The following is a 13,537-nucleotide window of genomic DNA, read 5'->3' as shown; positions in this document are numbered from 1 at the left end:
ACGCATGCGCAAAAGGGGGGGAGGAGGGGGAAGAGAGGGGTGGTGTCTTGGTTCCGGTCCCCGCTTCCCTCAGCGCATGCGCACGGGTCGGCTCTGGAAGACGCCAGAAGGGGCGGGGGAGGAATGTTCTGCTGCAGGCACGGCCGCCACTGGGGGCGGGGTTGTGGTCAGCTGACTCGGGAGTGTCGCGCTTGGTGACGGTTGGCGGTAGCCGCTGGAGCGGTAACGGTAACGGTAGCAGTTGTGGTACTGGCGGCGGTCTGGCGGGGCGCAACGAACAATCTGGGCCCGAGGAAGGCGCCATGGCGACCACAGTCACTACTCAACGCGGCCCGGTGAGTGGAGCCGCAGGGGCCTCTGGAGGTTGTCTGCTCTTAGTTCGTACCCCTGCAACGCACTGGGTGGTGGGGCCGGCCGGGACCCTTCTGGGCTTCGGCTTGTGTCGCTTTCCCCCTCGGCCCGGCTCCTGCTAGTGGGCCTTGGCGCGAGGGTGACTCACCCTTCCTGGCTGTCTCCCTTCCCCCGCTCACGGCCCATGGCGGAGGGAGAGAGGAAAGCAAAGACCTCTTTTCTCCGGGCTGCCGTGATGCGGGGAGGGGCCAAGGGAAGGAAAATCTGCCTCTTCTCCCGGTTCTCCGCCTTGCGAAAAGGGGTTGGGAAAGGGGAGGGCAGAGCCCCTCCTAGCTGCGTGTAGGACTTGAAGAGACTATTCCGCCCGTTCTTGTCTAAGGGCTTTCCAAAGGGGCGAACGGCTTAAATTAAATCAAAGCTTCCTTCTCTTTGGAGTAGGGCTCTCTGTTTTCGTGGTTAGGCTGGCGGATTCAGGTAGCTGTTTCTGGAATTGTCACCTGAAAGCTGGAACGTGAAACGTGCTGGAAGGCATATTCAGGCATGTTTGTTACGGGGTGTGGAGCTGAGCAGCCTTAAAACCACATTAACAATCTTGTGGAGTTAGCGTAGGTAGTTTACTGGGGATGTGTTGTCGTCTAGTTTAGCCCTAGAATAATCTCCCAACGCTGGGATGTTCTGTTGTGTGTGTGGTGTGTAACTGTGTTGTAACATCCACTTTCTTCTGTCCTGTCTGTTCCTCCTGTCTGGAATTACCTGGTGGTAACTGATGATGTATCGTTGCTCTTGCAGTTCAAACTCCTATATTTTATTTCCTAGAAGCAGCTGCTTTTGTGTATGTCTATGAAGCCTTGATGAAAGACCAGAGGAGTGAATTATTAAATTGCTAAACTTGAAAAACTGCATCACTGTCTACTGCTATCTCATGACATTAATATTACATGATCATTAATTTAAGTCCTTAAAATGGCTTATATTTTGGTCTCCCAGAATAGATTCCTTTTACAACGGATTGTACTGGTGTTTCTCTTGTTGCAGTAAAAGGTGGTTTGTTGTTTGTTTTTTTTTTTTTTTTTTTTGGTCATATCGTGATGGTATCATGAAAAGACAAGAACTGCTGTTCTGGTTGAATCTGTGGTGAATTAGGTAGCTGCTATCCCCAAAGGCTTTGTGTGTGGGAGCTAATGGTGATCACACCAATCATGCACAAGAATAGAATTCTGTGAATATGTGACAGCTTTTGCTCATAAAAGCTCAGTATAATATAAATACCTGAAAATATAGACTTTACTTAAAAGTAACTTAATTTCTAGTTATCCTTCAGTTTGTTTGGGAAAGGTTGGGGAGATTGAAAGAACTGATGGGGAAGTAGGGATAAAAGAAATAATTTTTGCTAAAGCTGAACAGTAGGCCCAAGTGCAGTCCTGATTTGCAGAGGTGAAATTCTGCAGGTGTTTCTCTGGAATGGACTGGCATTTATTTTTGAGAGAAATTTCACTTGCTTGTGGTGATAAGCACCTTATTTTAGTAGTGAGTGGAGTACTTCCAATGTCTGCTTGTTTTAGCCTGGTGAAATCCTGTTCCTGGGTTGAGACAAGATTTTAGTGAAAACTCCTTGAACATAGCTATAATTTTGCCGATGCTTGAATATCATAACTGCCTAGTCATAAAAGTTTTAAAGGAACTGCGTCTCAATGCTTAGAATGGTATTCTTCTATATGTCTTATTTTAGAATTACTCAGGTGCTCCTGTATGATTCCTGACAATCTTTAGTTACTTAAAATTGATTTAAACCTGACATATTGAAAAGTGCATGATGATTTATCTTGTACAACTTTGGCTGTCTGTTCTGTTTTTTTTTTTCTTTTTCTGTGTTCGTAACATATTGCACATGCTTTTCTTCCTTGTTTTAACCACTTTAAAGATTTGAATGTTTTTAAATGAATGAATAAATTGCATAATATTAAGCTGCCATTCACAGGGGAGGATGTTGGAATGATACATGCCAGCCTTCCTTAATTCTCTTTAGAGCAGGAGGTGGAAATCTACTTATTTATATATACACAGCTGTATTACAAGTGAACAGCCACTAAATGGTGCTGAAGGACTGGGAAACGTTTTCTCTGCTGCTGCAGAGACATGATGTGTCTCTGAACTGGCAAGAAAATATTCCAGGTTGTTTCATGCAGGTGAGAAAATGAAATATGTACTATACCGTCACTAGTCTTATACCTGTGCTTTCTAGTTTGTGACAGTAATCTTATCTGGTGAGTAATTAAAATCTCTGATGGCTGCTTAGTTTTTCAGATTAAACATAACTGGAATTCATCCTATTACTGGTAAATATCCTGTTAAAACATAATTTCTCTGGCTGTTTTCATGATGTTCTGGCATGAGCATGTTTTCACATTTTGTGATCTTTCAAGAACAGAACAGCTTTTGAAATCTAAACTACAGCTGAATAGCTAAGGGCTGCTACATGATACCTTTTCCAAATGGGAGGTATTAATAAAGAATTTGATCAGGCTCCAGGTTAAGTCTGAGACACCAAAACCTTGTAAGTGCACATTTGTAAATTTGTATCTGCTTGGCTACCTGAGGAATCAATCTCTGTGTTTATTCACCACGCTGGCAAATATGTCAGGTCCTCCAGGTCAGATCAAACACCAAACTAGGACTACTTAAAATTCTGCTACTAATTTCAGTAACAGTAATTGTTCTGATAATCTGGTATCTTCTAGTAGGCAGGCTTTATTTGTGATTGCTTTTCTTGTCCTAATACTGTCATTTATTTATGCTTCTGATTTTACTTGAAGTTTTGTCTTGAGAGTCTTCAAAACTTTTATCTTTTTCAGAACAAAGGTGACAGAGATGCAATTCCTGTTTGTGTTGTCCAGTATTGATGTATGTTATGCTGTTACATGAGCAATTCTGAAATCAAAGTCACATAACCAAAAAACTTGTGTTGATAATTCTGGGTATAATTGAATATTTTATTCAATATTTTGTTTCATGTTAGGGTGTGAATATATACAGTTTTAAAATCCTGATCTGTGAAGGAACAAACGAGGAGTTAGAGATGTGTGCATGTCTACGGGGGTATGATATAATAGGCATCACAGAAAAATGGTGGGATGGCTCCTGTGACTGGAGTGTTGGAATGGAAGGTTACAGGCTCTTTAGAAAAGACAGGCATGGCAGGCACGGAGAGGGAGTTGCCTTTTATGTTAGGGATAGGCTGGAGAGTATGGAACTCTGTCTGGGGAGAGGTGAGCAGTTAAGAGAGAGTTTGTGGATCAGGGTTAAAGGGAAAACAGCGATGGGAGACATTACTGTGGGGATCTCTTACAGACCGCCTGAACAAGGAGAACCTGCGGATGAAGCACTCTATAGACAGATAGGAAAAGCCTCATGCTCACAGGCCCTTGTTCTCATGGGGGACTTCAAACACCTGACATCTGTTGGAATGACGGTACCTCCCGGCACAAGCAATCCAGGAGGTTCCTTGATTGTTTGGAAGACAACTTCCTTCTGCAAGTAATAGAGGAGCCGACAAGGAGAGGTGCCATGCTTGACCTCGTGCTCACCAGCAAGGAAGGGCTGGTTGGAAATGTGATGCTCCAGGGCAGCCTTGGATGCAGCGATCATGAGATGGTTGAATTTGAGATCCTCAGGACAGTGAGAAGAGCGTGCAGCAAGCTCACTGCCCTGGACTTCAAAGGAGCAGACTTTGGCCTCTTCAGGAACCTGCTTAGTAAGGCTCCATGTGATATAGCCCTAGAGGGCAGGGGAGCCCCAAGACTCTTGGTTGATCTTCAAGGATCACCTGCTACAAGCTCAAGAGTGTTGCATCCCAACTAGAAGGAAGTGCAGCAGGAGGGCCAGGAGACCTCCTTGGATGGATAAGGAGCTGCTGAGGAAAATTCAAATGAAAAAAGTCTTATAGAAAGTGGAAGCAAGTGCAGGCGACCTGGGAAGAGTACAAGGATGTTGTCCAGGAAGCTAGGGATCAGGTTAGGAAAGCTAAGGCCCAGTTAGAATTAAACTTGGCTAGGGATATTAAGGATAACAGGAAGGCATTCTACAGGTACGTAGCAAGTCAAAAACAGACTAGGGAGAACATAGGCCCCCTCAGGAAGCTCTCAGGTGAACTAGCTACACAGGATTTGGAGAAGGCTGAGGTTCTGAATGACTTCTTTGCCTCGGTCTTCACTGGCAAAGGCTCTGACTGCACCACCCAAGTCTTGGAAGGCAGATGCAGGGACTGTGAGAATGAAGACCTTGGACCCACTGTAGGAGAGGAACTGGTTCGAGATCATCTTAAAAATCTGAATGTGCACAAGTCCACGGGTCCTGATGAAATCCATCTGTGGGTCCTGAAGGAGCTGGCAAATGAAGTTGCTAAGCCACTGTCCATCATATTTGAAAAATCATAGCAGTCAGGTGAAGTTCTGGACGACTGGAAAAAGGGAAATATAACCCCCATTTTCAAGAAGGGGAAAATGGATGACGCGGGGAATTACAGACCAGTCAGTCTCACCTCTGTGCCTGGCAAAATCTTGGAGCAGATTCTCCTGGAAGGCATGCCAAGGCATGTGAAAATCAACAAGGTGGTTGGTGACAGCCAGCATGGCTTCACTAAGGGGAAATCCTTCCTTGGGTGATATGGTTTAGTGTGAGGTGTCCCTGCCCATGACAGGTGGGGGTTGGAACTTGATGATCTTAAGGTCCTTTCCAGTCCTAACTGTTCTGTGATTCTAAGGTGGAAAATTCAGAACAATGTATTGCTGCAGTCAGTTTGAATTTCAGAAATTGTTTAGAAAGCTAAGGGAGAAAGACCTCATTGAGTGTTTCTAAGGAAAATGTGAAGCAATTTTTAAGTGATGTGATGTGGCACATGTTCCTTTGACAGAAAACGTTGAGGGCACCTTTGAAGCTCTCTGACAGATAAGAGTGCCTTAAGCCGCTAAGTGACTTATTTTCTGTTGCTTCCAATGACATTTTCATTTAACCAAGACTTGGAGCAAAGATCTGTATTGCTCAGTCTTGTGGCAGAGTAGAAAAATTCGGAAATCTGTTCCTAGAACTGGTAGCAGTTTTCTTTCTCCTTAATTGTAATCCTAATGTGAATTTGTGGGTTTCCTTATTCTGAGGTGTTTGAATGGTTTTCCTAATGTTATTCCTCTGTTACACTGATGGCAGACCAAAGGTATGTAGTTCAAATACACTGTAAATGCTTCGTGATTCTGAGGTGTTTATAGGTGCTCATTCTCCTTAACTCGTTTGTATACAGTACTGTGATACTTAGAAGCAATTCAAATTATTGATTTAGTGAAGAAGGGCATCTTTTGATTGCAGTCAAATGGTTCATATGTGTTTCTTTTTCAGTAAAACCATACTATTAACAGCTGTGCTTTTGCACTATAGAATGTTTTGGAAATATTAAAGTGTTAATGTCTTGGACAAATATATTTGTGGTAGGAGAATTCAGAGGCAGTAGCTTGTGGCAAAGTGCTTAGTCAAGCCTATAGGTGATATGCTTGGGAGGAGAAAATACTGTTAAGATTGAGACTATAGAATCAGAAAACCTTTGCAGGTAGACAGATGTATGGAAGTGGCAAATGAGATGGGAAAATTTCTAGTAACAGGAGAAAAATCGTAAGAATGGGAGAAGTGGTGTCTGATACCTTGCAGTCCACAACACTTGGTGACATTAGGAAAAACAAAATAATCCCTAAACAAAAAACCAAACCAAACAAGCAAACACTACCGGGGGGGGGCCCCCCCCCCCCGCCATGTTACATTCTCTTATTTGTCCACCACTAAATAGAAAATTTGAAGTAGAGCTTTTGACTACAATTAATTCTACAGGAATTTAACTGGGCATATATCATGCTATAAAGTGAGTTCTGTAGAATCATAGAACAGTTCAGGTTAGAATGGGTGTCAGGAGGCCATGTAGTCCAACCTATTGCTAAAAATATAGTCAGTGTTTAATTCGGACCAGGTTCCTCACCAAGTGTCTAATAGGACACTTCTTAAGGTAAGAGTTTTTGCAGTCTAGCTGGGAGATCTGTTCTGATTTGTGGTTGTCCCTGTGGTGATTTTTTTATTTTTTCTTTATTTCATGTCAAATCTCCCATTTCAGTTTTACAGTTGAGGTCTCCTTGTTTCTTACCTTGCATCTCAGAAGAGAACCTGTTTTCTCTCCTCAGACACTGGGAAACTGCTACAAAGTGCATCCTAAGTTTCTTTTGCTCTAAACAAATTCTCAGCCTGTCTTCACAATGCTTGTCATGGGCCATCTTGGTGGTTCTTTGCTGGGCTAACTCAAGTTTATAATTTTTTATGTACTGCTGGGCCCCAAATGAATTGCAGTATTTCAGATGTGGTCTAATGAGTGCTGAGTAAAGGGAAACAATTGCTCCTCTGCCTGCTGGCTAGGTTTTTCTTGAGGCAGTAGTGTGCTGTTAGGCTTCATTGTTGCGGGAGTGCTCTGCTTATTCATGTCTAGCTTGCTCTCCACCTGGACCTGCATGTTTTTCTCTGCACAGCTGCAGCCCTGCCAGTTGTTTTCTAGTCTGTACCAGTGCCAAGGATTATTTCGTCCAAAGTACAGGCCTTTTGCTTGTTGAATTTCATGAAATGCCTGTCAGTGAATTCTCTAGCACTGGTGGTTGGTCCTGTTCTCAAGTATACTAGTCATTCTCCCTCAAATTTAGTGTCATCATCAAAACTGGAGAGTGTGCGTTCTGTCTTCACCTCTGGTTACGGCTAAGGAAATATACTAGACATATAAATTAATCTCAGTATAGGCCTCTCAGAAGCTTTGCTTTTGACCATCTCCAACGTCATTAATCACTGAACTTCACCTTCTGAGCTCAGTGACCCAGCTGGTTTTCATCCATCCAGTGGTCCACCTGTTTGGATTCTAATGACCCAGATTTGGTATCTACAGCTCTCTCTTTATGCACAGATTATTATAATCTTATTGTAGAAGGCAGTTGGGCTCATTGGACTTTTTCGTTTTTAAAGCCTTGGTAACAGCTGGCTATTCCTAGTCCCTGTTGGTTTGTTGGTGGTGGTTTTGTTTTTTTTTCCTCTTTCTGTGTTTAGAAATGGTTTTCAGAAGGACTTGCTCTGTGAATTTCTTAGCAACTGAAATTAAGCTGACTTGCCTGTGGTTCCTGAAGTCATTCTTCCTGCCCTCTTGAAAGCTGGGTGTGAGATTTGTCTTTCTCCGATTATAGGGGACTTCCACAAATCTCCATGTTGTTACAAGGATGATAGAGACTAGCCTTGGAAAAAACACGTTAACTCTTTTTAGGACCTCTGGATGCATCCTATCTTGTCCCAGTTTTTTTCTTTGCTGTGCAAAACGTAGAATCATTGAACAGTTAGGGTTGGAGAGGGCCTTAAGATCATCAATTCCAACACCCCTGCCATGGGCAGGGACACTTCGCATTAGACCTCTCATTCACTCAGTCTTTTTCTAAAACAGTAATCATTACAAGTTTTTTGGGTAGCCAGGTGTTTAAAGCTCTAACATGAAACTTCTTTGAAACCTAATATCAGTGTTTCTTGGTAGTTGCTGGTGTGGAAACCCTGCTTCCCCGAATGTATCATGTGTCAGGGGATAGTTCCATAAGTCAGGGCATTTGTGGTTGTCTTCGGCTCTGTATTCCCTTTCCCTCTGCTGTGTAGGTACCAGTAGCTCAGATGTTCAGCTAGTGACGTAAGGGTCCTGGTAACTTGCATCCTCTTCCCTTTACTGCCAAACTTCTAATTTGGGTTGGGAGGTGGCAATTATGTGCCTGCTTTTAAATGCTTTGAGGAAGGTATAAATTAGCTTATTTTCTTTGCAGATAAAAAGATGGCACACTACTGATTTATTGCCATCAATATGGAATCAACTGGTAATTAGCATAAGAACTTACTGAGTAGTCTTATTTTCCTCAATAAGCATCTTTTCTAGATATTTTACTGACTATATCATCAGGACACATACCAGATCTCTGTCAGAGATGAACACTCAGGATGGGAGTGTATACGTATGTTCCCTACTCTTCCTTTTTGAGGGGTTTACCACCTGGATCTTTTGAGAATTTAATAACACTAGCTGTTTTCAGTTACTGTGTTTGCAATTCCATGGTAAGAATCTGGCTTTGTGTGAGATAACTGAATGACGTAAAATCAGCTTAGATAATCTAAGTAAACTTTTGTCTCCCTTACAAATTTAATTTGTTTCTTTTGGACCTTAGTAGAGATACTAGCTTATGTATTTTATTTTGGAGCAGCACTTGGATGTCTTAAAATCTAAAAAGTGAATGATACTAAACTTCTGCTGTGAATGAATTAAGCATTTCAATGTCCAAGTTAAAGATGGTGGAGGCAAAATATGCTATCCTCTTTTCTAAGTTGACAGAGGGAGCTTGTGCATATAGGAATGTAATTTCAGGGCCGCAGCCACTGCTTCTGACTATGGAAAATCTTTATGACATCTGTCCTTAGAAATACTAATACCAGATTTGAAACTTCTTGGAGCTCAGGGGTTGGAGGGGTCCTGCTGTGTTGCAAATGCTGTTGCTTTGTTAATTCTGGTGCCGTTCCAAATATAAATGGATTATGTTTCATTTTAAAACTAACTCCGTTTTTATAACATGTATTCTAATGAGAAGGCTGTTACAAGACCCTGTCTAGTTTTCCAGCCTAACTTAAATAAGCTTTCTTTTCTATTAGCACTGTCTTTTAGCTTAGTCTTCCCCCTCTTTGCCCCCATTTCCTTCCACCCTTTTTTTTTTTTAATGTAAGCTATTTAGGATCCTAATTGCAATATTTTAAGATGCTTGTAAGCAAAACTGATTCCCTCTTCTCCCAATAGCCTAGCAGCAGGCATTCAGTACTTCCTCTTTAGCCTTTTTCATAAACTTCCTTTCTGGCATGTAACACCTACTGTTGCCAGGATCCCAAGACTCAAATAGCAGGAGTCATACAAAATGTGATTTTGGAAAGGGCTGCACTTTCTGTCTCCAAGATGCTATCTTGACATACAAGTGCCATCTGATCTTCAAAAGCTACACCCTAGAGGCCTGTGAACTTCTTAAATTATGTTCTGGAGGCATGCGTCTGCCAGATACAAAATTGAGTAACCTTGCCTGGGATTGCGACATAAGAAATTGCTCCGTTTTTTCTCTTGATGAGGTGGCCATTTTGTATTAAATATGTAAGCAACTCTATAGACAACAGAAAGGAGTACAGCTTAATTATGAACTTTCTATGCCACTCTGTTTGCCTTTTAGAGCTCACTGTTATAATATGCTTGTTATTTTAATGTGGTGATCTCTCTAAATGTGTTATTAATAATATTTATTGAGCATTTAAAACCTGAATGGTTGTTGAATTAACAGTAGTTAACAACTAGGTAGAAACATTCCCTTGCTGTAAAGGTAAGAGAAAAGTACATAGTGACTACTAATGCTTATTGGCACATAGGGCAGAGTTCCTGTAGTATATTTCTACTTTGAATTTTTCATTATGGCTCTTTCTTGTGATAGACCAGATTTTGAATTTGCCTATTGCTGTTTGGAGTATGGTAGAAGTTTGTCCCAGTTTGTCCCCGAGGTTAGGTGCAGGCTGTGTTCAACATTTGAAAAACTTTGTGATATTGAAGGTTTCTTAGTTATGTTAAAAGATTTGGTTTGTAGGAAATGTCTTTCTTATTTGTCGTCAAGATGACTGTGAAAGTGACCCTTTCAAATAAAGCAGTGTACTTGGTCTTGTCACAGGAATGGTTGGATGCAACATGAGTGATGGATAAGTGAAAGAGCAGGGTGCCATCAGATGTCATATGTGAATGGGATATAAAACTCCATAGCTCTGACTTTTGTATGGGCTGCTTAAATGATTAGCTGCACAGCAGTGTTTGTATGTGCTACTTTTTTTTGGAGGCTTATGTTGGAAACTAGCATTTTTGAAAGTGAGCATGAGAATATTCTCTACAGGAGTTGGCAGCTTCGTAATTTAATTAGTTCTTTGTACGTGCTAAACTAGATTAAATTCTGCTGGTTTTGCTAGCTTTTCTTTGATTTATATTCTTATCTCTTTTTCATCATGATAGTGAAAGACTTAGATTTGAAGGTTTGTCTCTTTTTCCTTTTTAAGGTGTATGTTGGTGAGCTTCCTCAAGATTTTCTTCGCATTACCCCAACCCAGCAGCAACAACAAATCCAGCTGGATGCCCAGGCAGCTCAGCAGCTACAATATGGAGGACCAATGGGTACAGTAGGCAGACTCAGCATTACTGTAGTACAGGTATAAATTGTACCATCTTTGTACAATTTAGTAATTAATACAGTCTTTTTTGATCAGTGGCCACAAAGATTTTGTGTTGGAATTTGAGTTACTAAATTACTTGTATATAGGGAATTAATAATTTTTCAGAATTTAGGTTATGCTTCTGTGCATGAGCATTTTGTTCAGTTTCATGTTTCCTGGTTGTATTGTGCAGCAATTTCCTGTAAACTTTGCTATTATAGCACATAATCAAATAAACTCCTGGGTGGTTTTTTTTTTTTTTTTTGCAGTGAATAGGTTTCTCTGAAAATTTCTGTTAAGGCTTCCTGTAGAAACACTTAATTTTGGAAGACATTAGCAAGTTCAATTATATATATATATTTTAAATATTTTAAATATTGTAGGGAACTGCAGTTGCCTTATGTATTTTGCCTTAAGTGTTTGCCTTGCTTTGTTCCATCCCTATTTCCTCTAATGCATTTGCTGTTTTTCTTAGTGCTTTCTGCAGGCTTTATTAATCACAAGTGTGTAGTTCTGGCTCTTTATTTCTATTTCCTCTTTTCCATTGTTATCCTTTCTTTTACCTCTTGGTAGTAGATTTCAGGCTTTAAAACTAGTATGTCTCAACACGTTTCTGTTTATCTGCACTAGGATGCAAGATGTCCTTTCTATTGACTAACACAGTTCATCTATTTACAGGTGCTGTTTTTAAGTTTCTCTGTATAAACACACCAAAGAGATGCTTAGCTCAAATTCAGCACCAAGTCTGCAATAGTATGTGTATGGCTACAGCTTCCATGGTGGGGCCCTTACTGGGGAGTAAACCTATATAAGGTCTGTCAGGAAAAGAGGCACTGGTCCTTCCTTTTTATGTCTTTCAACTGGTCAGTTTGTTCCTTCACAGGTTATATCCTTCTTTTGAAAACTGAATAATGCTTTTTCAAGGCTTATTACTTCTAAAGTCTAGATACTTGAACTCATCAATTGCATTCAGTTGCAGCTCTTTTTCTAGCTCTGAGTTTCCCAGTCTGTGTTCAGAGAAGCTTAAGACTGGAAGCAGCAGAAAAATGTTATTGCTTTTGGAGCACGGTGGAAGAAGCTTTAGTATAAGTTTTTTCTGGAGCTAGGAATAGATGATTCAGGTTAAACCTCAAGCCCATAAGGATACAAACTATTTATCAAACAACATACCATGTCTCTTAACTCTCTGGCAGTTTCTAGCAACTTGTATGCTACTCCATAGATGATTCATCTTTGGCTGTTTGCTTGGACAGCTTAAAGTGCTTTTTGTCATGGTTTGTTGATCCAGTCAGTACAGATAGCAGATGTTCCTGGAGCAATTAAGGGGGCAGACAGTACAGTATTCAAGAAGTAGTTTTGCATCTCATTTTGAGTGTCTGTGTACAGAAACATCCAGGTTACTGTTTGGATGGGTGAACTGATACTGGTCTTGATCAGGTTTGATCCTTGTTTATTTTAAGATGTTTGTGCAGACAATAAAAAAAAACTTGCTTGAAGAATAAAAAGCTAATGTCTATTTGTGATGCCGTGTCTGTAAATAACCACTTATTATAGAATCACACCATAACTGAGCTTAGAGGGGACCTCTGGAATTTTGATCCAAACCTGTCCCACTGTGAATGGCAGTGCAACCCTGGGGTGTCCCGAGAGATAGTCTTCTGTACTGTGTGGGAGTTGATGCAAGAATGCTGTGGGAATCTTGGCTGCATAACTGGGACATCTAGCATTTGCATAGGAAACTTAGGATGGCATAGTTAACCTGTGCAACATGAAAAGCTGGTGTAAGGCTTTTGTATTTAAATATGTGTTGATAAAGTGTAAGAGCAGCATGCTTTAGATTAGAAAATGTTTTTGGGGAGGCAACTTCCTGGTTGTTTTTTTCCTTGCAGATACATAGAAATGGTGGTAAGTTTGTCTAAGCATGGTTGATAGTGTACTCTTCTTTAGGTGAAATTTTATGATAAACTGCTTAATTTCAGGACATCAAGAGTCTAGAGAGTGCATAATTTGGGTGCCAACTTCCCTACTTTAATTGTTAAGGCCACATTTGCAGGAAACAGTTTGAAACCTTTCTCACTAGATCTAATGGAGGAACTACTGAACTAGTATTTGCACTGAAGGAGAAAAGGGGTTTTGAGGCCAGAGCTGCTGCCGTTGCTTCTAAAACTTATGCAAGTCTCAACTTTTCCAGTTCTTTAAATGTCCTGTAAGTGGGAGGCATCTTAGGCACCGTATTTTGTCACTTGTCTTACATAATGACAACTACAGGCTGCTTAATACAGGTCAGAGAAACAGCATGTCTATAAAGTCTGATTTCTACTTTGGCATATCTAGGTAACAGTACTGAGTGTTGTCTTCAGGAGTGTTACCAACTTTTGTTCTGCTCCTTAGATGTTACAGCAGAAGCATGTTTCATATATTCTGATTCTATACAGCATCTGTTTTTATAGTAAAGTAGAACTTAAGTTGCCTACTGAATTAAGTAATAGCAAAGTACACACTGGATTGAGTAAATTTTTCAATAATTTTGAAAAGCAAGATTTAGATTTTACCTCAGTTGAACTGCTTTTGCAGTTTGTGCTTTTGTATTGTGTGGTATTTTTGAAGCTACTGGTTTTCTGCATTTCATCGTTTAAAAGTACTTCAGTGAAAAAGGACAGGCTATGGATCACATTAAGTTTATGATTGTATATTGGAGAGCAGATACTTAGGCAAAAATTGAACTTGTTGCTATTTCCTTGTAATAGTGTATCTTTTGGTTTGATATGAGGTAACTTATTTTAGCTGTGGTAAAGATCTGTATTTTCTACAACAGACAATGAAAATGAGGTTCCTTTTTAAACATCTACCAGACATTTAATGGTGTCAATTGGCT

General features: G+C 40.7%; 1 protein-coding gene across 2 annotated transcripts in view; it reads left to right on the top strand.

Moving 5' to 3' along the window:
* The first annotated feature begins 95 nt into the window (after positions 1–95).
* Positions 96–13,537, top strand: part of TOLLIP (toll interacting protein) — a 30,305-nt gene continuing 16,863 nt past the window's right edge. The window contains exons 1-2 of one of the 2 annotated variants that reach the window (XM_061342477.1): positions 96–335; positions 10,510–10,659. In XM_061342477.1, the coding sequence (XP_061198461.1) occupies positions 303–335; positions 10,510–10,659 (183 nt within the window). In that variant the 5' untranslated portion in view covers positions 96–302. The remainder of the gene's footprint in view (positions 336–10,509; positions 10,660–13,537) is intronic. The other variant, XM_061342476.1, reaches the window with a different exon arrangement.

This window comes from Neopsephotus bourkii, unplaced genomic scaffold (genome assembly GCF_033783945.1).
Source record: "Neopsephotus bourkii isolate Nb327-2 ecotype Australia unplaced genomic scaffold, CSIRO-AGI_Nbou_v1 NB_1792, whole genome shotgun sequence".
Lineage (NCBI taxonomy): Eukaryota > Metazoa > Chordata > Aves > Psittaciformes > Psittacidae > Neopsephotus > Neopsephotus bourkii.
Note: the sequence above shows the minus strand (reverse complement) of the source record. Positions and strands in the feature narration are given on the sequence as shown.